Source organism: Plectropomus leopardus, chromosome 12, assembly GCF_026936395.1.
Source record: "Plectropomus leopardus strain MGB_pleo_1.0 chromosome 12, ASM2693639v1, whole genome shotgun sequence".
Lineage (NCBI taxonomy): Eukaryota > Metazoa > Chordata > Actinopteri > Perciformes > Serranidae > Plectropomus > Plectropomus leopardus.
In genome coordinates this window covers 22,178,250-22,203,634 of record NC_142187.1, presented here as the reverse complement: position 1 = coordinate 22,203,634, position 25,385 = coordinate 22,178,250, and the positions used below count along the sequence as shown (strand labels likewise).

The following is a 25,385-nucleotide window of genomic DNA, read 5'->3' as shown; positions in this document are numbered from 1 at the left end:
AAACCGTGTTTTTGTTTGCCAAGTTGCATTTGAACCTTGAGAGGCAACAACTGTAAAATATTGTTAGAGCGTGTCATATTGATTGTGGTTTTTACTTGTGTGTACAGAGATAAAAAGGAAGTAGCCCAAGCAGAGATCTATACATAAACCAACCAATGCAAAAGTCTGCGGATATACATAAATAGCCATTTAGCAGCAGCACACAGTGCACAGTGGTGTGTGTGAGTTCCACTGCCAGTATTGAAACGTAAAGCACAATGGTACACACTATCCCCACAGTGATACAGAGACTAATCGTGTTTTTTCTTCTGCTTCTCTTTGTTCAGATCTTCATATTTGAAAACAACATCTACTACAGATCAACAGTAGATAACCGAGCGATCCGCCTTGTTTCCACTGGGAAGGAGGGAGTCGTCTTTAATGGCCTCACTGACTGGCTGTACGAGGGTAAGACGACTGCCAACACAGTTACGCCACAAACGCAATCAAACTCATCATCATCATCATCATCATCATCATCATCATCATCATCATCATCATCATATTATTATTATTATTATTATTATTATTATTATTATTATTATATTATATGATGATAATAATTTGAATTTATATAGTGCCTTTTAAGGTACCCAAGGCCGCTTTACAGAGTAAGAAAAAAAAGTAAATAGATAAATGAACAAAATGAAAATGAAAACAAAGAGCAAACAAGAATGGAAAAAATAATAGCAATGATTGTTGGAGATCAATGAGCTAGAGGCCATTAACCTTGGTGAACAAATGGGTTTTCAACAGGTTTTAAAAAAAAATGGAAGGCTTCGCGAATCTCTGCCGGAAAAGTTTTGAGAGGGTGTGAGCTGCCACACTGAATGTCTCTGTCAGAGTTCACGGGCTGGTGTGAGAGGTGGAGAGCAGACCTGTGTCCGAGGACCATAGGTCCTGTGACAGGGTATCTATAAAAGTGTGCACAGAGCAAAAGGACATAAAGCACAACATTTCCATATTACAAATGTACACATCAGTCATTAAAATGGAAAGCTTTCCTACAAAAACATGATTTAAGCAATGATTTAATTTCCAGAGGGTAGGCGCCCTGATGGTAAAAGCCAGATCACTTTTAGTTACTAGCCTTGACCTCAGGATGACTAGTGAGGGTAGGCTATTAAATTTTTTAAAAAAAATTAAATTAAAAGACAAGCACTGAGGGGATCCATAGGTAAGGAGGAGGAGTTTGTAGTGGATGCTGGATATGATCGGTGAAGTTGGATGCGGGTGAGGGGTGATGTACCGCCAGAGTTTGGTACGGGTGAGAACCCTGGCAGCTGAGTTCTGCACATAACGGCGCCTGGTGGGGCTTTGTTGGGCCTCCCAGACAGGAATCCATTGCAGTAGTCCAGACTAGAGGTGGTGAAGGGGTGAATGAGGGTTTTTGCTTCGGTGTTGGAGAATAATGACCAGAGTCTGGAGATATTTTTCAGGTGTAAGAAAGCTGATTTGATGTGAGACTGGAAATAAAAGGTGGAGTCCAGGATGACACCCAGGTAGTGGACTTCTGAGGAGGTGCAGATGAATAGTAGACCCTCTTAAAGTTTCAGCATAGAGTATGTGATAATTTAGCATCTTATTTCAAAACGGTGGGCCTTAATGTCTTATTGTATCACCTTTATGCTCTCGTGGGAGCTTTCCTCAAGATTTTGGAGCCTGACAGAGATTTGCAACATTCAGCCACATAAACATTTGTGAGGTTTCAATGCTGATGTTGGGAGATTAGGTCTGGCTTGCACTCGCAAGCCAGTTCATTGCAAAAGTGTTGAATGAGATTGAAGTCAGGAATCTGTGCAGGCAAGTCCTTCACATTAAAGTCAGAAAAAAAATGTTCTTTTTCAGACCTGGCTTTGTGCTCCTGGGCCAACACATTAAACAAGTAAAAGACCTTCCTCAAACTCTTGTCACTGTGTGAAGCAGCGTTACGATACTGCGTATTTGAACAAAAAAGGCTTTAATGGACAGTATTTAAAACATTAATTTAACAGTGATTGTACTTATTTTATCCTCTGCCTTTCAGCATCATCAGTTATTGTCACAATCAAATTTTCCACACAAAACAAAACAAAACAAAACAAAACAAAACAAAACAAAACAAAACAAAGTGTTACAGTGTTAAACAACAAAATCAGCCTGTGTACATGTGTCATAAATCCGATGATAGTTTTGCGGGAGCATTTATTTCTGCACACAGTAAGGACGTTTCTCGGCAAATATTAGTAAATGAGGCCCAATGTCTGTGCTGTTTGGAGCTTGATGTGACAAGATTGGATATAATTGTATGTAGCTTTGTAACTAGGAGCAACCTCTTTTATGTGCTGTACAATTACTCATGTTATCCATTGGCAAAATGATGCAGGACTACTGCTCTACCCTGCATAGTTTTGGCAAGGTGCTGGAAACATCAGAAAGTTTTCCACACACTTCCATCTATGCAGTGTTTTCTTTATTCTGTACTACAGACCAAAAGCTCAGAATAAATTGAAACACTGCATAGATGGAAGTGTGTATAAAACTTTTCTACAATCTACAGGTAAAATAAAAATATTATTAAAAGACTCATTAATTGGAGTAGAGTGACCAAACCATCAAAAAAAGTACATACAAGTATGTGCAAGCCTTTTATCAGGAGCTTCCACAAACTTTAGGACATGTATAGTGTATTTGAAGGTTTACTTTTCTAAACAGTATCACCAGTGAAAGTGGAACTAAAAGCCAACCCCAGATTCCCTCTTGTTTTGAAAAGAGCTTTGTATGCTTGGCGTTTCACCTCACGATATATTTGCGTTTTTTATGCCTCCATGCAGGCCTATTCGTTCCATTCCCGTGAACATAATATCTCAAGAGAGTCTTGAGGGAATTTGCTCAGATTTTGCACAAATGCTCACTCAGACTCAGCGATGAATTGATTCGAATTTGGTGGTCAAAGGTCAAACTTCAAGGTAAGTATGACCTGTTTTTGGCCATAACTCAAGAATTCATACGCTGATTCTGACCAAATGTCACACAAATGTCAAAACTTCTAAGGTCAGTTTCACTTTGACATCGCAATGTTCCTCAAAAACACTTTTCTGGCCGTTTCTCAAGCTGATAACAGGTAAGAGCAGAAGGGGAGACATTTTGGACAATACTGAATTGTTGACTCTATTACTGGGTGTCCTCCTTGAAACTCTGCCAGTTGTATAGATCCTCTATGCTGCCGGGGGAAGATGGGAGCGAGGCATCCATGGGTTCACAGACATTGACGTAAACTATAAGTGGAACTTGACTAATGCGCCGAGGCACACAACAGCAAGGCCTTAATTCTAGTTGTGTACTGTGTCTGCAATTTTCTTCTTGGATGCATGCTGTCTTGCACCATTGCTACCTTTTTATAAAGTCCCGACCTCACCTGCACCCTGTGCCCATGAATGTCCCAAACACAGCAAAATAACAAAAAAATAAGAAAATACAGGCAGAGGGCAGAGTCAGTGCAGATAAATACACAGCCACACACTTCTGGGTCATAAGTGATGATTGGGAAGAATTACTTATGTTTGAGTCTATACGTTGTTTTTTAAGGGAAATCATGCGTAGAATATCTTTAACCAACTAAACTGAAGCGCATTTTGATCTAATGTTGTGATACCTGCACCCACATAGGGACATGTGGTGTGTTTGTGTGCATGATTCCATCTGAAAGAGCACAGCTGGCCACGTTTCAGTGCCCCTCCCTCTCCAGACTTCTCTTAGCTTGTCTTTGTGTTGAGACAGTTTTAATTAATTCATGTCTGCAGCGCTGCAATCTCACTCAGCAGATGTTCAAGAGCCAGCATTCTTGTAATTTAATAGGAGACATTTTCTGATTACTGCATATGTGAGACAGACATTGCAATTACATACCACTTGAATATGGCTTTGTTTACAGATGCGCTGCCACATTTGAGACGAGTTTTCCCACTATGCATTCATTTACAACAAAGTTTATAGGTTTAAGTGAAGACTTCTGTTTCCAACATTGTTATAATTAATCATTTTGGATTTATTCAGAGGCTGGTTTTGGATAATCATTGCAGTGTAATTGTATAAAGTAATTGCAAAATGCCAGTTATTATGAGAGAAATTCCGTTACAGTGCATGAACTGCTTCAGGGTCGGCTCTAATCGGGTTTTCATTAATGGGATTATTTCTTTGTCGTAGACACAGAACATGACATGAAAGACGTAATCCATTTTCAATGCTGAGGAAAGATTAATCTTACTATGTTTTCTTGCCATGTTTCATGGATTTATCAGTGGATGACAGACTGTCACACAAAAGCAGAGACCTGTGTGTAACAGCTTTAATCTGTTACACACACTGCTTACAGTGTTGACAGTTGTTCAGGTGGGACTGATTCGGCAAAAGTTGTCTGAATGTGGTTCATGTTGAGGTGGCCTCATTTCTCTGCAGTATTTATTGCTCTGCAGTCGAAAATCGTCAACCTTGAGTGAGAGAAATTAAACTTTTTTTGTGAGGAGAGTCAAAAAAGGGCTTAACAAAGTTCTCATTTATTGCCTTCTGACCATCTTAAACTCAAACATTCCCTTTAAATTTCCACCTATGCTTTTAAATCTTTACTCATGTATGAAAACGTATGAATTTAAAATCTGCTTGTTCATTGAAGTTACAGTATATCATGCAGATTGAAATAATCAAACATTTCTATGGCTGCACCGTTACATCAGATAGAATATTTCAGATGATGGATGGACTTGTGTGTTTTTGTGAAACGTTGGGTTCCATTCCAAACTGAAGTTTGAAATACAGTCCCGTGGGTTTGAACAATGCCAAAACAAAAATAATCATCTGTGAGGCTTTGATGTTGACCAGAGTTAATAATTATACCTCACTTGTCATAATAACACCTCAACAATCACGTGAGCTCTAACTTTGATCGAAAGATTAAAAATAGTGAAGTCATGGGATTGAAGTTTTGGTAGAGCAGTGAGTTTGGGAGATTGGGGAGATGAAAGAAACTGATTTTTACATGTGCAACATGTGAGTTTATACGTTTGTGTCCATGTGGGTTTTAGTCTGTGCTTGTGACCTTTCCCCAGTTGAATGAGGAAGTAGCAAAACTTCTGTATTTTTAACCTGGACCGTATTTTCCATTGTTTTGTGTCTAAGTGACTAATGGAGACAACATTTTTTTAAGGTGGTCCAGCACTGAGAGAGAGCGCTGCAGTCGCAGTGACGAAACAGGCTGCAATGTAATCCCAATGGGCAAGTGTGCATCATCAATTTACATCCACTAAAGTTACTTGTTTTTGCTACTGACAGGCTCAGGTTGTTAGTGTAAGTGTCTGAGGACCCTGCAGGAAAATGAAATGTTTTTTCTTACCCTTCGCAGGATTGTTTGTTATTTCAAACAAATCTCGCTAAAGAGGAAGTCTTGTTCTAAAATCTCACAAGTGATGACTTGTTGCAGGAATTACAGGGTTTCTATAGTCATGGAAGACCTAGAAAAGTCATGGAATTTCACAATCTTGTTTTCCAGGTCTGGAAAAGTCATGAAATTAGTAAAAATCATTGAAAGTTTTGGAAAAGTTGTGGAATTTTGTTTTGTGTAATGACATTGATTGTTACAGAAATTTTCAGGAAGAACCTTCCAGGTAATGCTGCATTTTTTTCCCTGTAAGTTGGCATAACGTAGCTCTGATATATGTCGACTCAGAGCTGCAAGATATATGTCATTTCAACGTTGAAGTTGCAGTGCTCAAAAGTGTAGCACCGTTTGTTATGGGAATCAAGACTTTCCTGCGTGTGTGTGTGTGTGTGTGTGTGTGTGTGTGTGTGTGTGTGTGTGTGTGTGTGTGTGTAGAATAGTACCATAACTGAGCCATAAGGGACCTCTGACATAGTGAGGCTCATGCTTTTCTGAAATGGAAATTTTATTATCGTTAAAATTTTTAAATTTTGTCCATGAAAATGTGTGGGAACCCTGAAATCAACAGTAGTAGAAATAATCAGTGAGAGTTTGAGAATTGAGTGCTGGGAAGAGGTTGTTGTTTTCGAGTACAGAAAGCCTAGTTTAGTGTTATCTAAAAGATTTTCAGTGTCATGGCTGAATAACTGATTTTGTCAGTGTGGCAAAGCATATGAGATTTCAGAACAATACTACTGTTTGAGGAGGACTTGGTTACTCACAACAGAAAACAGACCGGTGAATTAATTTTTCTGCTCGGTCCTTTCCATAATGTTGTCAGACACATTTAATAACAATCTGAGACTGTCAGTGGCAAAAACAGTCACTTTTAATTAACGTACATTAACTGTGCACAATTGCACAAAGGGATAACATTGCAGCCTGTTTCACTGCTTATGCTGCAGTGCTCTAACTCAATACTGGACCTGTTTTAAAGGCAGTTTTCAACATTAGTCACAAAACATGGGAGAATACAGTCCAGGTTGAAAAATAAAGATGTTTGCCTCTGACAGCAGTTATTGTCATGCAGAGATTGTTGTGTCACATCAACCTCACTGCCGATCCGCAGCATCTGACACTGACAGTGTGTGAGGGCAAAAAAAACACAAAACCATCAGGTCTTTTTGTGGCGCTGTTACAGGAGATATTCATTCCTTTGTCTGTTAATAGTTGTTAATACAGTGTACATCCTATGGTTGATGTCAAATGCCATTGAAGGCAGCTTTTTAAAAAGCAACATGCCAGGAGTTTTATTAAATGCTCCAGTGTTCAAGAAATGTGCTCTTTCTGGGTCATAGAAGAAGTTGTGTTAGTTAATGTCCTGTGGGCACAGGCCTTGAAATTCCTGCTGCACTGCTACAAACTATTCGACCTCAAAGGAAGAACTCAATCCAATGTTGAGAATTCAAAACTAAATATTTTCCTTTTCTGAGTCTGACCCTGCAACAACAGACTTAACCTTGTGCATTCACAGAAATTTGGAGAAAAAAAACAGCCTGATGAAATCAATTATAAGAACATTTCAAAAGTTCTCATCAAGGTTGAGCTAATTTTTTACCAATTTTTCCATATGTAGGTGCAGTAGAGCGTGTTCTGTTTTTCATAGAGCTCTTCTGCCCCCTACTGGATGAAAACTACTCCTCAGGAAACTGCTAGAAAAAAGGCAACTGTTATTAGAGAGGCTCGAGAACAGATCCTTTCAAAATAATAATTTATTTTCTGTGAGGAGGTAGAAATAGTTCCCTTTTGTTTTGATTTCTTTCAAAATGCCAGCTCAGTTACAGTGCATCTGTCAGTCAAATCAAATCAATCAATTTCACTCTTAAACAGCAACAACAAAACCTTAAACTACAGAACTATGCAAGGCAAAAAAAGCTAAAATTATAGAACAGTTTTCAAACACAGATTAAGAAAACTGAACTTGCTTTTCTCAAAAACTAAGAAAAAAAATAAAATCCTTGACTATTGCAATAATATATTTACAATAAATGATTCATACTGTGTGACTCACAAGCATCACATCTACATCAACATGGTGTATCTGCTGCAGTTGCCAAGATTTGGTTTCTTGATTTTAAACTGTCAAAATGTAATATGAGTAATTGGTTTATTTTTCCTCAGTACAGGGAATGGGCTCTATAAATCACACAAATATTTAACTGGTGTCAGCTCAAATAGTGACATATTGGAAAAGTCTTTATCAGTGTCAGAATATATCATAAGCACATAAACACCAGCCACAAGGAAAGCTGCAGATTTGACGTTTTTTTTTTTTTTTTTAAGAATAACTTCAGGACTGTTTCCAAAGTCAGTCTGGTCTCTGGAAAACATCAGGTTATTTTGTTCCACATCGTCTTCAAAACTTGTGTTGTGGTCCTCAGTGTTATGCACAAACCACAGTGTGTGTATATTATGTTTTTTTTTTTTGTTTGTTTGATTTTACAGAGGAGATCCTGCAAACCCACATAGCTCACTGGTGGTCTCCGGACGGGCTCCGTCTGGCCTACATGACCATCAATGACACACTGGTGCCAAAGATGGAAGTTCCCTTTTTCACAGGAACACCGTACCCCGCCAACCTGGAGTATCACTACCCAAAGGCAAGTCTAACAGTCTCATACCTACTCTTAAAGGACAACTTAAATATTTTTCATTGTGGACCCAATTTTCTCATATTTCTGTGTCTGCACAAGTAATAGGAACAACAACTTTTGAAATCGGTCCAGTAGTGAGCGACAGGGCTGTTACTCAGCCATAAAGCAGGCTGCAATATGACCCCTCAGGGCATGTTTACAATGTCATTTTGCTTCCACTAATAGTGCTTGTTTTGCTACTGACAGGCTTAGATTGTTATTTTAAGTTTCTGACAACATCATGGAAAGCTTCCCTAAAAAGTAAGATACTTTTGTTTAACCAGAAACAGCTCCAAAATAATGTAAATATGTAAATAAACACTAATTTTAGCGTACATAGAGCCAGCAAATTTTCACATCAAACTGCATGAATTAAGGGTTTATTACAACTAATTCTGGATACAGGACATGTGAGGGGTCTGAAATATTTTTACTAGCCTTTTTAACTAGTCTTTTCAAAGAATCAGGTTGCTGTTGGTACACGTGACGACCTTGATGGATCAAACTTGTTTAACTCTGAAGACAACAGAAAGACAATTCCTCGCTGTCTTAGACTGAAATTCAGTCTGACCTATCTAGTTTCCTCTCTGCCCTTGCAGGCTGGTGAGGAAAACCCTGTTGTGCACCTGTCAGTGGTGAGCCTCAATGGTCCCCTGCACACCGTGGTGATGAAGAAACCTGATGACCCCCGAATAGGGTGAGTGACAGCTCGACTGTGCCTTATTGTGCATGAGGTAACAAGCACCAGAAATAGCCCTGAAATATTTTATGACAGAGGTTGTCGGTGGTGGTGATGTATTCTCACTCTGTGGTTTTTCAGGAGGGAATATTATATCACTATGGTGAAATGGGCCACCAGCACCAAACTGGCTGTCAACTGGCTGAACAGAGGCCAGAACAACTCCATCCTGACGCTGTGTGAGGCGACAACCGGCGTCTGCATTAAGGTGAAACATTTTCCCTGACAAAGTCTGGACTCTGCTGTCAGTGTGTAGTTTGTGTAAAAGATCAATCTCTGACTGAAAACCAACAATGAATTTAAACTCACGTTTAGATTTACTTAGATAAAGTATATTTTCATTACCTGCTTTTTAAAGGAAGTGTTCCACATTTTCAGAGATACTCCTATTTGTTCTCTGGTTGAGAGTTAGATAAGACGTTCAAATACACTGCCATCTCTGTTCATTGAATAGTCAGGCTCATAACGTCCATTTAAAAGGAAATTATCATTTCTACACCTCTTCTTTTTCACATATTGAACAAAGAAGATATACCATGTTAAACCCTGGAATTTGTCACTGTTAGGTGGATTTTGTATCTTTGGACAGAGCCAGGCTAGCTGTTTCCCTCTGTTTCCAGTCTTTGTGCAAAGCTAAAATAACAAGATTCTGTCATTTAGAAGACAGACAGAGAGTAGTATCAATCTATTTATGTAACTCTTTGTCAACAAAGCAAATAAGCAGATTTCTCATCATGTCTAGCATTTTCCTTTATTTTCTCTGTTTTTCTAGTTTTATAAGGATGAGTTTAGTGTTCAGGCTGCTGGCTGTTTCATGGTCAGTGCTTCAGGATAAATTAAAAGCCCTGACCATGAAACAGCCACCAGCCTGAGGACCAAACTCATCCTGCAAAAACTAGAAAAAAAATTCACAGGTTAGTTTTCAACCTTCACTCCAAATTCAGTCGCAGGAGCAGTCTGACCCGAAACAATACTTAGAAGATTTAATTTATTCCTTAGTCCGCTCGCCAACAAAGTCAACCCGGAAGTGTTGAGTACCCCAAAGTTTTCTGTTATAAATGCATAGTATGGGTCCCCAACATTACAAAACTGCCGGATGTTAACTTGCATATGTTAGGCATTTTGCATCATTTACCTAGTTTGTATAAATGTGCATAATCACATATACTGACAGTATTTCAGCCACTGCTTGGACACTTTGGACATTATCTGGTTGGTTTTGTGGTTTCTTTGAGGATGATGAATCCATTTCTGGTCAGTTGTTATAACACGTGTAACTGTTGTTCATATGATTCTCTGTTCTGATAATCTGGGATATAATTGTGTTTAAAAAAAAACAGTTTTTAGGACTTTTTTGTCCTGCCTGTTAAACATGACTTTATTATACTTCCTTTGACATGCTACCTGCCTTTTTTACCAACATTTACCAACTGTGTATCAGCTCAGTGTGATGGTCTGTGAATTCAAATGTTTACTTCAAGCATTGTTCTATTCATGTGTTTATTAATAGTACTACTATTTATAACTCATTTTGGCTTAGTTATTATTTCAAATTAAATATAGAAAGTAAGGCATCTGTCTAATCCAGTCAATTCAATGTCCTCTAAAATATCTAAATTCAACAAAAATTTGTTTAAAATCAGCCCCAATGCAGTTAAAATATGACGCCTGGTTTAATACGTACATTTTGAATTTTGAAAATATCAGAAATGGATTCAACATCCTTTAAAACCACCCAGATAAGGTCCAATATATGCTATTATGCAAATTTATTTGAATTATGGTCTGTATATGATGCAAATTGTCCAACATATAGCAGCCAGTTTCCTAATGTTGGGAACCCGTACTATGCATTTATAACATAAAACTTTGGGGTACTCAACATTTCCACATTCATAATGGGGCTCTATAGGCTGGCAAAAGGACTACCTCAAGCCATCTGCCTGTATAACATGCAGGTGTCTGTGCTGGTCACTTGCACATTTTCCCATGTGTGGAAATTAATAACTTTCATATAATAGAATGGGCTTTAGATCTGATTGATACAGACAGTTTAGCATTTTTTTAATGTGTTTTGTAAGATTCAGAATAACATTTACCAATTTTGTTTTGTTTTTTTTAGAAACATGAAGATGAGAGTGAGAGCTGGTTGCACAGACAGGTACGTGATGAAAACTGTGCTTCCCTGTTGTGTAGCAGTAGCTAAAAATAACACACTGTTTTCTTTGTGTGTCCGAGCTTAAACAGATATATAACAGGAAAAAAAAAAAGCCCTGCCGGCACATTATGGGGCACATGAAGATGTTTTTTCTCTTCTCTTTGCAGAACGAAGCACCGCTGTTTTCCCATGACGGACACAAGTTCTTCTTCACCAGAGCAATCCCTCAGGGCGGGAGAGGAAAGTTCTTCCACATCTCAATGTCCACCTCTTTGGTAAACAATTACAAAAATACCCTTATGATATGTGTTGAAGGTTGTCAGTGACAGTGTGTTTAATGGTCCTTTACTTTCTTCTAGCCTAACACCAGCACAGACATACTTCAGTCCCTGACCTCTGGAGACTGGGACGTCACCAGCATCTTAGCCTACAATCACGAAAGGAACCTCATGTGAGACATTTTGATGCTTTTTAATAGCCAGTGCTGCAAAAATCCTGGTTATCCTGTTATTTGATGGTAATGTTTTGATGTTTTACAGATACTTTCTGAGCACAGAGGACGACCCCAAACGACGGCACTTGTACAGGTAGGATGTTTAATGGGTAGCTCTGTGTTTTCTTGAGTATTATGCAGTATTAGTAAGTCTTTATGAATCTGGACCTGATTTTTCCATGGTTTTGTGTCCTAGTGACAGCTGGCAGCTGCAACACAGGCTGAAAAGTAACCAGTCAGGGCATGCACCCTCAATTTCTGTCCACTAAAAGTGATTGTTTTTGCCATTGACAGGCTCAAATATACTATTCTAAGTATCTGACAACATTATGCAAAGGATCCCTAAAGAGAAAGACCCTAATGGTAAAGATTAAGATCCATTTTATTTCATCAAAAGCAGCCTTGAAATCACTATTGCCAAACCCACCGCATTTAAATAAATCCAAATTTTAGCTTGTATAGAGCGTTGGTGATTGCTGAAACAGTGGAAAGATGAACCAAGTGTGTTTTACGAGGATAAAATGACTTTTTTTTAAATAAAGTCTGGTGGGTTTGGCAATAGCAATTTTGGTACTGTTTCTGGTGAAATAACAACAACAAATCTTAATGTTTAACAAAATGGTCTATCTCTTTTTGGATCCTCCTCCGGAAACTGTTAACACCAAACCTACCAGACTACATTTAAAAAAAAACAGTAATTTAATCAGCGTAAAACAGAATTCATTTTAAGTCGACCAAAACAAAATAAAACTCACAAAAACCATCTTGGTCTGTCTTTCACTGCTCCAGCAATTACCTGCTCTGGTTTGGTTGAAACAAACCCTTCATTCACACAGTTAGGTGTGAAAATATACTGGCTCCATACACGTTACAATTACTGTTTATGTAAATGGAGTCTGGTGGGTTTGGCAATACTTTGACTATGGGGCTGTTTCTAATGAAACAAACAGTATCTCATTTTCAACAAAAACTTCTATCCGTTCCTTAATGTTGACAGACACTAAGAGACAAAAACAAGCACCTTGTAGTGGATGTAAACTGGTGGGGCAAACATGCCCCAAATGATTACAATTCGGACTTTTTGGTGGTTTGGGCAACAGCCCTCTTCCTTAATGCTGGATCAAATTCTAAAATTGTTGTTCCCATTAGTAATTTAGACACATAAACATAGAAAACAGGGTCCAGCTTAAAAAATATCAAAGTTATCTTTCAGGTATACTATACAGTGATACTCACTCAATGCCTCCTACAGTGCTGACACAATCCCTCCATTTAACCGCTGCTGCCTGTCTTGTGAGTTCAAGTGCGGCTACGTGGACGTGTCGTTCAGCCACAACATGCAGTACTTCTTACTCAGCTGTAAAGGTGAGCATACTTGACCTTGAATCTCTTGAACAAGCAGACTGAGAGCCTTTTACAACCCAGCACTCCTGAGAATGAAAGTCTTCTGGGGGAGGCAGAGAGTAGGAAGCGTAACTGAATTAGTGCTCCGCGTCAGGTTGAGAGCTTATATCGAACTGGACATTAGCAGATAACCTCAAACCACTGCTGGATCCCTCTGATTAGCCAAAGGCAGAAATTTCTTGTCTGACTACACGGCAAGAGTCATGCGAACACTGCTGAGCGGTTGGCAGAGAGCTTGTGGTTTTTACTGTTTGTCATATAAAAATGCATTGTGTTATTGTTCACTAGATACTCCTGCTCCTCAGAGACGCTGTTGTTTTTTTGCCCTTGTGGCTTCATCACAGGGGCACAACATCACGGTTTCTATAGAGGCTGATTTGTTTAGAGGGCTCACTCCAGAGAGGAAAAGTGCCATTGGCTTTCTTCATTAATTGGATCTTTGGAGAGGCAGCTCCTTTGTGAAATAATAAGCTACTTCCTCATGGGACGGAAGTAGATTATTAACTGCAGAGCTGGCTGAGAGGGCTGTTTCTGGAGTCTGTTTAGATGAGACAGGGAGATGTTTCCGTTGTAGGGAAGTATTTGGTTTCAGAGGTTTGATTACTGGTGTTGTGGAAGCATTTGAGCCTTTTGTCAGTGCCTTCTTACATCAAATCAACCTCTATTGTTGCACTCCTGTTAACTGATTTTCTCTCACTTGCTTTGTGTAGGTCCAGATATACCGAGTGTCGCCATCTACAGAACAGAGGATAAACAGAGTGAGTGTCCCCGTCCATGTTCAACAAACTGCACTGAATTACATGAATGGAGAGATTGTAACAAAGGACCTGTTTAATTTGTTTAACTGCAGAGGTGTTTGACGTGGAAACAAATGAAAGAGTAAACAACACATACAACAACATGCAGATGCCCAGAGTGGAGTACGAGACCATCACCATAGATGACTACAGTACGTGCTTACTTGTGTGTTCACACTTTTGAAATTACAGCCAGTCATTTTGTAATAATAAGATCCCCGTTATCCTTATTCTGTTTGTTGTAGCTCTGACGATGCAGATTCTGAAGCCAGCTGGATTCATAGACACAGCCCATTACCCCTTACTGCTGCTGGTGTAAGTGTGATTATGTCTGACTGTTTTTATTGCAAAAAGACATCTTTATGAAACAGTTCACAGAATATGATTGGCACTTGAAAGCAGCAGCAAACAGTTACTTTAATTGTCATTCATGCGGCGGGTTGAAGCTCAAATATAGCCTTTGATTAACTTGTGTATGTTCACTTGAAGAGTAAAAAAATTCCACTGGATTCTATTGTAAAAAAGGATAAAACAAAGTACTTTAATCCACAGTTTTGTTGTAGCTGAGTAATCAAATTAACTTCTCCTAATTAATTAACTGTACTATAGTAAAAAAAACAAAACAAACAAATGAAAAAGAACATGTGGCTCAGTCCTTGATTCAACCTCAAACTGCCTGAATTCACAAAAAAACCCTCTCTCTAAAGTGACAGTAACCTACCTCACTGCTCTAACACAAAGCTACCATGATGCTATCTTTTACAGAATATCTTTCTTAAATCAAAATGATTTCATCAATATGGCTGACTTTTAACACAAAAGTTTTCATAAATGTATTATTAAATGGTTTGATGAGGTGTTGTTGTATTGGTGTTGCATAACTTTACATGGTAATACTTTTAATTTGCTGTAGGCATTATGTGAAACAGTCCTTTGTTCTTATGTGTACATTTGGATGTTCAACCCTCTGTTATGATACCAACAATACTGAAATAAAATGTGTCCTCTGAACAAGATTTCCATCTAATTCTATTGTAGGAGACATTTGTCAGTCCTTAAAATGACCAACATCGCTGTGGTTTTTCATACAGGGATGGTACACCCGGTGGGCAGATGGTGTCAGAGCAGTTTCGGGTGGACTGGGCGACGGTTCTGGTCAGCAGCTTCAGCACCATCGTCATCCGCTTTGACGGCCACGGCAGCGGCTTCCAGGGCACAAACCTTCTCCATAAAGTCAGGAGGAAACTGGGAAGACTGGAGGAGAGGGACCAGCTGGAAGCACTCAGGTTAAGATTTATGATTTCACTGAAAACATGACAATAACTGAATACTTCATATGTGTTCAGTCCAAAAATACTGAAAGTTTGACCAATTTTCTTTCATTTTTAGGTTCATATCCAAAGAGCCATTTATTGATAAGAGTCGAATGGGAGTTTATGGAAAGGTAAGAAGAGCAAATGCTTGAAGAGGTTCTTAAGATACAGCAGCCTCACTTGGAAATTATTATTATGAAGTGTAATTAACTGGACTAAATGGTGTGTTTTTGTGTCTCCCTGCCTTTGTTTAGGCCTATGGAGGATATTTAGCCACAATGCTTCTGAGCTCTGAGGAGTTTAACCAGCTTAAATGTGGGACAGCAGTCTCCCCCATCACAGATTTTGAGCTATATGGTATAATTTTCCATATATTCTTTATTTCTATGGATGTGTTAAAGATGTCATGCCCATGGGACTGAAGTCTTTTTTTTCCCGTTTTTTCCAAATCACAGCATCTGCATTTTCAGAACGATACCTCGGCTCAAAGACAGATTCACGGGTATATACGGTAAAGCTGTCAATCTCTTTATTTAAATTATGCAGAGATGTTTAGCTACAGTGCAGTGTGATAGAGTTAGGGGTCATTATAAAGAGGATGCTGATGACATGTATGGTGGATTTTCTTCTGTCTTTCCTTCAGATGGCAAATTTAGCACACAGAGCGGGTCAGCTCCTGCAGAAGCAGTACTTGATAATTCACCCAACCGCTGACGGTAACAGACATTAATTTAATATATTATATCTCAGTCCTGCACTGAGTTAAACAAAAACTATTTAACTTTGATCACACCCTAATGTGTTGTCTCCAATCTTATCTTTTCCATTACCACAGAAAAGGTTCACTTCCAGCACACGGCCAAATTCATTAATCATTTAATCAGCGAGAAGGCCAATTACACTCTACAGGTGAGTTCATAAAATCACTGCGACACCTGAAATGCATGAATTTTATAATTGTGTGGGCATTTAGATGGATTCTTTGATGTTTAATTTTGGAAAACTGCTAGATTTAACATCATTTTAAAAGGACAACCATAATATTTTTAACGTCATTCTATACTATCACATTTATATGGTCTTTTTAACATCATACTATAATATGACATTTTTATACACTTTTGGCTGACATACTATGCTATGATGTTTTTCTCCTATTTTTGATAGCCTAGTATACTATGATTTTATGCAAATTTAGACAACATAATATACTGTGACTTTTTTATGCTACTTTGGACAACATATTGTACTAGGACTTTTTGTACTATTTTTGATGACGTGCTATTTTGGACTTCTAATCTAATAAGACTGGTGAAGAAAGGGTGGTGAAGTTTGTTGGCTGGAACTGTAAGCTTGCAAGTAGGCTTGAATGGCACTGTAAAACAAGGTAACATACCAACTCATTTGGAAAAATTGGTGGCAGATGCAGCCATTTTGCAGGAAATGCATTTGAAAAACCAAGCATATAATGGTAGATAAATGGTAGATATATAATAGTGACTGGGGGAATGTATAATACTCCAGTAACACTGGCAAACATCTATGCCCCCAACTATGATGATGAGAAGTTTATACAAAAACCTCATGATATAGTATGTCAAAAAAATGGCCAAGAAGGCAAAGGTATAGTATGTCGAAAAAAGTCAAATTTTGACTGCTTCTACAAATAGCTGAAAACAACGTCAAAGATCCTGTAGTGACACGCCATAGCATACAAAGTGGGAATAAAGGCCAAAAAACACCAAAAACCTCATAATTTAGGATGTCAAAAAAATGGCCGAGAAGGCAATAGTATAGTATGTCGAAAAAAGTCAAATTTTGACCGCTCTTAATAATGGCTGAAAACGACCTAGAATAGCCCGTAGAGATGCGCCATAGCACACAAAGTGGGAATAAAGGCGAAAACACCAAAAACCTCATAATTTAGGAATTCAAAAAAATGGCCAAGAAGGCAATAGTATAGTATGTCGAAAAAAGTCAAATTTTGACCGCTCTTAAAAATGGCTCAAAACAACCTAGAATAGCCCATAGAGACGCGCCATAGCATACAAAGTGGGAATAAAGGCCAAAAAAGGTCAAAAACTTCATAATTTAGGATGTCAAAAAAAAATGGCCAAGAAGGCAATAGTATAGTATGTCGAAAAAAGTCAAATTTTGACCGCTCTTAAAAATAGCTGAAAATGACCTAGAATATCTTTTAGAGATGCGCCATAGCATACAAAGTGGGAATAAAGGCCAAAAAAGGTCAAAAAATTCATAATTTAGGATGTCAAAAAAATGGCCAAGAAGGCAATAGTATAGTATGTCGAAAAAAGTCAAATTTTGACCGCTCTTAAAATGGCTCAAAACGACCTAGAATAGCGGCGTGAGACGCCATAGCATACAAAGTGGGAATAAAGGCCAAAAAAGGTCAAAAACTTCATAATTTAGGATGTCAAAACAAATGGCCAAGAAGGCAATAGTATAGTATGTCGAAAAAAGTCAAATTTTGACCGCTCTTAAAAATGGCTCAAAACAACCTAGAATTGCCCATAGAGACGCCATAGCATACAAAGTGGGATTAAAGGCCAAAAAGGTCAAAAACTTCATAATTTAGGATGTCAAAAAAAAATGGCCAAGAAGGCAATAGTATAGTATGTCGAAAAAGTCAAATTTTGACCGCTCTTAAAAATGGCTGAAAACGACCTAGAATAGCCCGAAAAGACGCGCCATACTATACAAAGTGGGAATAAAGGCCAAAAAAGGTCAAAAACCTCATAATTTAGGATGTCAAAAAAAATGGCCAAGAAGGCAATAGTATAGTATGTCGAAAAAAGTCAAATTTTGACCGCTCTTAAAAATAGCTGAAAACGACCTAGAATATCTTTTAGAGATGCGCCATAGCATACAAAGTGGGAATAAAGGCCAAAAAGGTCAAAAACTTCATAATTTAGGATGTCAAAACAAATGGCCAAGAAGGCAATAGTATAGTATGTCGAAAAAAGTCAAATTTTGACCGCTCTTAAAAATGGCTCAAAACGACCTAGAATAGCCCGTAGAGACGCGCCATAGCATACAAAGTGGGAATAAAGGCCAAAAAAGGTCAAAAACTTCATAATTTAGGATGTCAAAACAAATGGCCAAGAAGGCAATAGTATAGTATGTCGAAAAAAGTCAAATTTTGACCGCTCTTAAAAATAGCTGAAAACGACCTAGAATATCTTTTAGAGATGCCATAGCATACACATTGGGAATAAAGGCCAAAAAGGTCAAAAACTTCATAATTTAGGATGTCAAAAAAAATGGCCAAGAAGGCAATAGTATAGTATGTCGAAAAAAGTCAAATTTTGACCGCTCTTAAAAATGGCTGAAAACGACCTAGAATAGCCCGTAGAGACGCGCCATACTATACAAAGTGGGAATAAAGGCCAAAAAAGGTCAAAAACTTCATAATTTAGGATGTCAAAAAAAATGGCCAAAAAGGCAAAAGAATAGTATGTCGAAAAAAGTCAAATTTTGACCGCTCTTAAAATGGCTCAAAACAACCTAGAATAGCCCGTGAGAGGCGCCATAGCAGAAAAAGTGGGAATAAAGGCCAAAAAAGGTCAAAAACTTCATAATTTAGGATGTCAAAAAAAAATGGCCAAGAAGGCAATAGTATAGTATGTCGAAAAAAGTCAAATTTTGACCGCTCTTAAAAATAGCTGAAAACGACCTAGAATATCTTTTAGAGATGCGCCATAGCATACAAAGTGGGAATAAAGGCCAAAAAAGGTCAAAAACTTCATAATTTAGGATGTCAAAAAAAAATGGCCAAGAAGGCAATAGTATAGTATGTCGAAAAAAGTCAAATTTTGACCGCTCTTAAAAATGGCTCAAAACGACCTAGAATAGCCCGTAGAGACGCGCCATAGCATACAAAGTGGGAATAAAGGCCAAAAAAGGTCAAAAACTTCATAATTTAGGATGTCAAAAAAAATGGCCAAGAAGGCAATAGTATAGTATGTCGAAAAAAGTCAAATTTTGACCGCTCTTAAAAATGGTTCAAAACAACCTAGAATAGCGCGTAGAGACGCGCCATAGCATACAAAGTGGGAATAAAGGCCAAAAAAGGTCAAAACTTCATAATTTAGGATGTCAAAACAAATGGCCAAGAAGGCAATAGTATAGTATGTCGAAAAAGTCAAATTTTGACCGCTCTTAAAAATGGCTCAAAACAACCTAGAATAGCTTTTAGACGCCGCCATAGCATACAAAGTGGGATTAAAGGCCAAAAAGGTCAAAAACTTCATAATTTAGGATGTCAAAAAAAATGGCCAAGAAGGCAATAGTATAGTATGTCGAAAAAAGTCAAATTTTGACCGCTCTTAAAAATGGCTGAAAACGACCTAGAATAGCCCGTAGAGACGCGCCATACTATACAAAGTGGGAATAAAGGCCAAAAAAGGTCAAAAACTTCATAATTTAGGATGTCAAAAAAAATGGCCAAGAAGGCAATAGTATAGTATGTCGAAAAAAGTCAAATTTTGACCGCTCTTAAAAATAGCTGAAAACGACCTAGAATATCTTTTAGAGATGCGCCATAGCATACAAAGTGGGAATAAAGGCCAAAAAAGGTCAAAAACTTCATAATTTAGGATGTCAAAAAAAAATGGCCAAGAAGGCAATAGTATAGTATGTCGAAAAAAGTCAAATTTTGACCGCTCTTAAAAATAGCTGAAAACGACCTAGAATATCTTTTAGAGATGCGCCATAGCATACAAAGTGGGAATAAAGGCCAAAAAGGTCAAAAACTTCATAATTTAGGATGTCAAAAAAAATGGCCAAGAAGGCAATAGTATAGTATGTCGAAAAAGTCAAATTTTGACCGCTCTAAAAATGGCTCAAAACAACCTAGAATATCTTTTAGAGATGCGCCATAGCATACAAAGTGGGAATAAAGGCCAAAAAGGTCAAAACTTCATAATTTAGGATGTCAAAAAAAATGGCCAAGAAGGCAATAGTATAGTATGTCGAAAAAAGTCAAATTTTGACCGCTCTTAAAAATAGCTGAAAACGACCTAGAATATCTTTTAGAGATGCGCCATAGCATACAAAGTGGGAATAAAGGCCAAAAAAGGTCAAAAACTTCATAATTTAGGATGTCAAAAAAATGGCCAAGAAGGCAATAGTATAGTATGTCGAAAAAAGTCAAATTTTGCCCGCTAATGGCTGAAAACGACCTAGAATCGCTTATAGAGAAACGCCATAGCATACAAAGTGGGAATTAAGGCCAAAAAAGCCAGAAACTCATAATTTAGCATGTCAAAAAAATGGTCAAAAAGGCAATACTATAGTATGTCGAAAAAAGTCAAATTTTGACCCCCCTAAAAATAGCTGAAAACGACCTAGAATATCTTTTAGAGATGCGCCAAAGCATACAAAGTGGGAATAAAGGCCAAAAAGGTCAAAAACTTCATAATTTAGGATGTCAAAAAAATGGCCAAGAAGGCAATAGTATAGTATGTCGAAAAAGTCAAATTTTGACCGCTCTTAAAATGGCTCAAAAGCGACCTAGAATATCTTTTAGAGACGCCATAGCATACAAAGTGGGAATAAAGGCCAAAAAGGTCAAAAACTTCATAATTTAGGATGTCAAAACAAATGGCCAAGAAGGCAATAGTATAGTATGTCGAAAAAGTCAAATTTTGACCGCTCTTAAAATAGCTGAAAAGCGACCTAGAATATCTTTTAGAGATGCGCCATAGCATACAAAGTGGGAATAAAGGCCAAAAAAGGTCAAAAACTTCATAATTTAGGATGTCAAAAAAAATGGCCAAGAAGGCAATAGTATAGTATGTCGAAAAAAGTCAAATTTTGACCGCTCTTAAAAATAGCTGAAAACGACCTAGAATATCTTTTAGAGATGTGCCATCGCATACAAAGTGGGAATAAAGGCCAAAAAAGGTCAAAAACTTCATAATTTAGGATGTCAAAAAAAATGGCCAAGAAGGCAATAGTATAGTATGTCGAAAAAGTCAAATTTTGACCGCTCTTAAAAATGGCTCAAAACAACCTAGAATATCTTTTAGATGCGCCATAGCATACAAAGTGGGAATAAAGGCCAAAAAGGTCAAAAACTTCATAATTTAGGATGTCAAAAAAATGGCCAAGAAGGCAATAGTATAGTATGTCGAAAAAGTCAAATTTTGACCGCTCTTAAAAATAGCTGAAAACGACCTAGAATATCTTTTAGAGATGCGCCATAGCATACAAAGTGGGAATAAAGGCCAAAAAAGGTCAAAAACTTCATAATTTAGGATGTCAAAAAAAAATGGCCAAGAAGGCAATAGTATAGTATGTCGAAAAAAGTCAAATTTTGACCGCTCTTAAAAATGGCTCAAAACAACCTAGAATAGCCCGTAGAGACGCGCCATAGCATACAAAGTGGGAATAAAGGCCAAAAAAGGTCAAAAACTTCATAATTTAGGATGTCAAAAAAAATGGCCAAGAAGGCAATAGTATAGTATGTCGAAAAAAGTCAAATTTTGACCGCTCTTAAAAATGGCTGAAAACGACCTAGAATATCTTAGAGATACGCCATAACATACAAAGAGGGAAAAAAGGCCAAAAAGGTCAAAAACTTCATAATTTAGGATGTCAAAAAAATGGCCAAGAAGGCAATAGTATAGTATGTCGAAAAAGTCAAATTTTGACCGCTCTTAAAAATAGCTGAAAACGACCTAGAATATCTTTTAGAGATGCGCCATAGCATACAAAGTGGGAATAAAGGCCAAAAAGGTCAAAACTTCATAATTTAGGATGTCAAAAAATGGCCAAGAAGGCAATAGTATAGTATGTCGAAAAAGTCAAATTTTGACCGCTCTTAAAATAGCTGAAAACGACCTAGAATATCTTTTAGAGATGCGCCATAGCATACAAAGTGGGAATAAAGGCCAAAAAAGGTCAAAAACTTCATAATTTAGGATGTCAAAAAAAATGGCCAAGAAGGCAATAGTATAGTATGTCGAAAAAAGTCAAATTTTGACCGCTCTTAAAAATGGCTCAAAACAACCTAGAATAGCCCGTAGAGACGCGCCATAGCATACAAAGTGGGAATAAAGGCCAAAAAAGGTCAAAAACTTCATAATTTAGGATGTCAAAAAAAAAATGGCCAAGAAGGCAATAGTATAGTATGTCGAAAAAAGTCAAATTTTGACCGCTCTTAAAAATAGCTGAAAACGACCTAGAATATCTTTTAGAGATGCCATAGCATACAAAGTGGGAATAAAGGCCAAAAAGGTCAAAACTTCATAATTTAGGATGTCAAAAAATGGCCAAGAAGGCAATAGTATAGTATGTCGAAAAAAGTCAAATTTTGACCGCTCTTAAAAATGGCTGAAAACGACCTAGAATATCTTTTAGAGATGCGCCATAGCATACAAAGTGGGAATAAAGGCCAAAAAGGTCAAAACTTCATAATTTAGGATGTCAAAAAATGGCCAAGAAGGCAATAGTATAGTATGTCGAAAAAGTCAAATTTTGACCGCTCTTAAAAATAGCTGAAAACGACCCTAGAATATCTTTTAGAGATGCGCCATAGCATACAAAGTGGGAATAAAGGCCAAAAAAGGTCAAAAACTTCATAATTTAGGATGTCAAAAAAAAATGGCCAAGAAGGCAATAGTATAGTATGTCGAAAAAAGTCAAATTTTGACCGCTCTTAAAAATAGCTGAAAACGACCTAGAATATCTTTTAGAGACGCCATAGCATACAAAGTGGGAATAAAGGCCAAAAAAGGTCAAAACTTCATAATTTAGGATGTCAAAAAATGGCCAAGAAGGCAATAGTATAGTATGTCGAAAAAGTCAAATTTTGACCGCTCTTAAAAATAGCTGAAAACGACCTAGAATATCTTTTAGAGATGCGCCATAGCATACAAAGTGGGAATAAAGGCCAAAAAAGGTCAAAAACTTCATAATTTAGGATGTCAAAAAAAATGGCCAAGAAGGCAATAGTATAGTATGTCGAAAAAAAGTCAAATTTTGACCGCTCTTAAAAATAGCTGAAAACGACCTAGAATATCTTTTAGAGATGCGCCATAGCATACAAAGTGGGAATAAAGGCCAAAAAAGGTCAAAAACTTCATAATTTAGGATGTCAAAAAAAAATGGCCAAGAAGGCAATAGTATAGTATGTCGAAAAAAGTAAAATTTTGACCGCTCTAAAAAATGGCTCAAAACGATCTAGAATATCTTTTAGAGACGCGCCATAGCATACAAAGTGGGATTAAAGGCCAAAGAAGGTCAAAAACGTCATAATTTAGGATGTCAAAAAAATGGCCAAGAAGGCAATAGTATAGTATGTCGAAAAAAGTCAGATTTTGACCGCTCTTAAAAATAGCTGAAAACGACCTAGAATATCTTTTAGAGACGCGCCATAGCATACAAAGTGGGGATAAAGGCCAAAAAACACCAAAAACTTCATAATTTAGGATGTCAAAAAAATGGCCAAGAAGGCAATAGTACAGTATGTCGAAAAAAGTCAAATTTTGACCGCTCTTAAAAATGGCTGAAAACGACCTAGAATATCTTTTAGAGATGCGCCATAGCATACAAAGTGGGAATAAAGGCCAAAAAAGGTCAAAAACTTCATAATTTAGGATGTCAAAAAAATGGCCAAGAAGGCAATAGTATAGTATGTCGAAAAAAGTCAAATTTTGACCGCTCTTAAAAATAGCTGAAAACGACCTAGAATATCTTTTAGAGATGCGCCATAGCATACAAAGTGGGAATAAAGGCCAAAAAAGGTCAAAAACTTCATAATTTAGGATGTCAAAAAATGGCCAAGAAGGCAATAGTATAGTATGTCGAAAAAGTCAAATTTTGACCGCTCTTAAAAATAGCTGAAAACGACCTAGAATATCTTTTAGAGATGCGCCATAGCATACAAAGTGGGAATAAAGGCCAAAAAGGTCAAAACTTCATAATTTAGGATGTCAAAAAAAATGGCCAAGAAGGCAATAGTATAGTATGTCGAAAAAAGTCAAATTTTGACCGCTCTAAAAAATGGCTCAAAACGATCTAGAATATCTTTTAGAGACGCCGCCATAGCATACAAAGTGGGAATAAAGGCCAAAAAGGTCAAAAACTTCATAATTTAGCATGTCAAAAAAATGGCCAAGAAGGCAATAGTATAGTATGTCGAAAAAAGTCAAATTTTGACCGCTCTTAAAAATGGCTGAAAACGACCTAGAATATCTTAGAGATGCGCCATAGCATACAAAGTGGGAATAAAGGCCAAAAAGGTCAAAAACTTCATAATTTAGGAATTCAAAAAAATGGCCAAGAAGGCAATAGTATAGTATGTCGAAAAAAGTCAAATTTTGACCGCTCTTAAAAATGGCTGAAAACGACCTAGAATATCTTTTAGAGATGCGCCATAGCATACAAAGTGGGAATAAAGGCCAAAAAAGGTCAAAAACTTCATAATTTAGGGTGTCAAAAAATGGCCAAGAAGGCAATAGTATAGTATGTCGAAAAAGTCAAATTTTGACCGCTCTTAAAAAATAGCTGAAAACGACCTAGAATATCTTTTAGAGATGCGCCATAGCATACAAAGGGGGAATAAAGGCCAAAAAAGGTCAAAAACTTCATAATTTAGGATGTCAAAAAAATGGCCAAGAAGGCAATAGTATAGTATGTCGAAAAAAAGTCAAATTTTGACCGCTCTTAAAAATAGCTGAAAACGACCTAGAATATCTTTTAGAGATGCGCCATAGCATACAAAGTGGGAATAAAGGCCAAAAAGGTCAAAAACTTCATAATTTAGGATGTCAAAAAAATGGCCAAGAAGGCAATAGTATAGTATGTCGAAAAAAGTCAAATTTTGACCGCTCTTAAAATAGCTGAAAACGACCTAGAATATCTTTTAGAGATGCGCAGCCATAGCATACAAAGTGGGAATAAAGGCCAAAAAAGTCAAAAACAGCATAAATGAGGACGTCAAAACAAATGGCCAAGAAGGCAATAGTATAGTATGTCGAAAAAAGTCAAATTTTGACCGCTCTTAAAAATAGCTGAAAACGACCTAGAATATCTTTTAGAGATGCGCCATAGCATACAAAGTGGGAATAAAGGCCAAAAAGGTCAAAAACTTCATAATTTAGGATGTCAAAAAATGGCCAAGAAGGCAATAGTATAGTATGTCGAAAAAGTCAAATTTTGACCGCTCTTAAAATGGCTGAAAACGACCTAGAATATCTTTTAGAGATGCGCCATAGCATACAAAGTGGGAATAAAGGCCAAAAAAGGTCAAAAACTTCATAATTTAGGATGTCAAAAAAATGGCCAAGAAGGCAATAGTATAGTATGTCGAAAAAAGTCAAATTTTGACCGC

The 25,385-nt window shown here is 37.3% G+C and overlaps 1 protein-coding gene across 7 annotated transcripts in view; it reads left to right on the top strand.

Annotated features, from left to right (window-relative positions):
* Positions 1-25,385, top strand: part of dpp6b (dipeptidyl-peptidase 6b) — a 146,275-nt gene that overhangs the window by 96,749 nt on the left and 24,141 nt on the right. For 6 of the 7 annotated variants that reach the window (XM_088085525.1, XM_088085524.1, XM_088085521.1 and 3 more), the window contains 18 exons: positions 327-447; positions 7,937-8,091; positions 8,724-8,821; positions 8,945-9,071; positions 10,986-11,024; positions 11,189-11,296; positions 11,381-11,472; positions 11,561-11,608; positions 12,767-12,879; positions 13,629-13,676; positions 13,769-13,867; positions 13,961-14,030; positions 14,807-15,001; positions 15,105-15,159; positions 15,283-15,385; positions 15,484-15,539; positions 15,672-15,744; positions 15,864-15,937. In XM_088085525.1, the coding sequence (XP_087941651.1) occupies positions 327-447; positions 7,937-8,091; positions 8,724-8,821; positions 8,945-9,071; positions 10,986-11,024; positions 11,189-11,296; positions 11,381-11,472; positions 11,561-11,608; positions 12,767-12,879; positions 13,629-13,676; positions 13,769-13,867; positions 13,961-14,030; positions 14,807-15,001; positions 15,105-15,159; positions 15,283-15,385; positions 15,484-15,539; positions 15,672-15,744; positions 15,864-15,937 (1,674 nt within the window). The remainder of the gene's footprint in view (positions 1-326; positions 448-7,936; positions 8,092-8,723; positions 8,822-8,944; positions 9,072-10,985; positions 11,025-11,188; positions 11,297-11,380; positions 11,473-11,560; positions 11,609-12,766; positions 12,880-13,628; positions 13,677-13,768; positions 13,868-13,960; positions 14,031-14,806; positions 15,002-15,104; positions 15,160-15,282; positions 15,386-15,483; positions 15,540-15,671; positions 15,745-15,863; positions 15,938-25,385) is intronic. The other variant, XM_088085522.1, reaches the window with a different exon arrangement.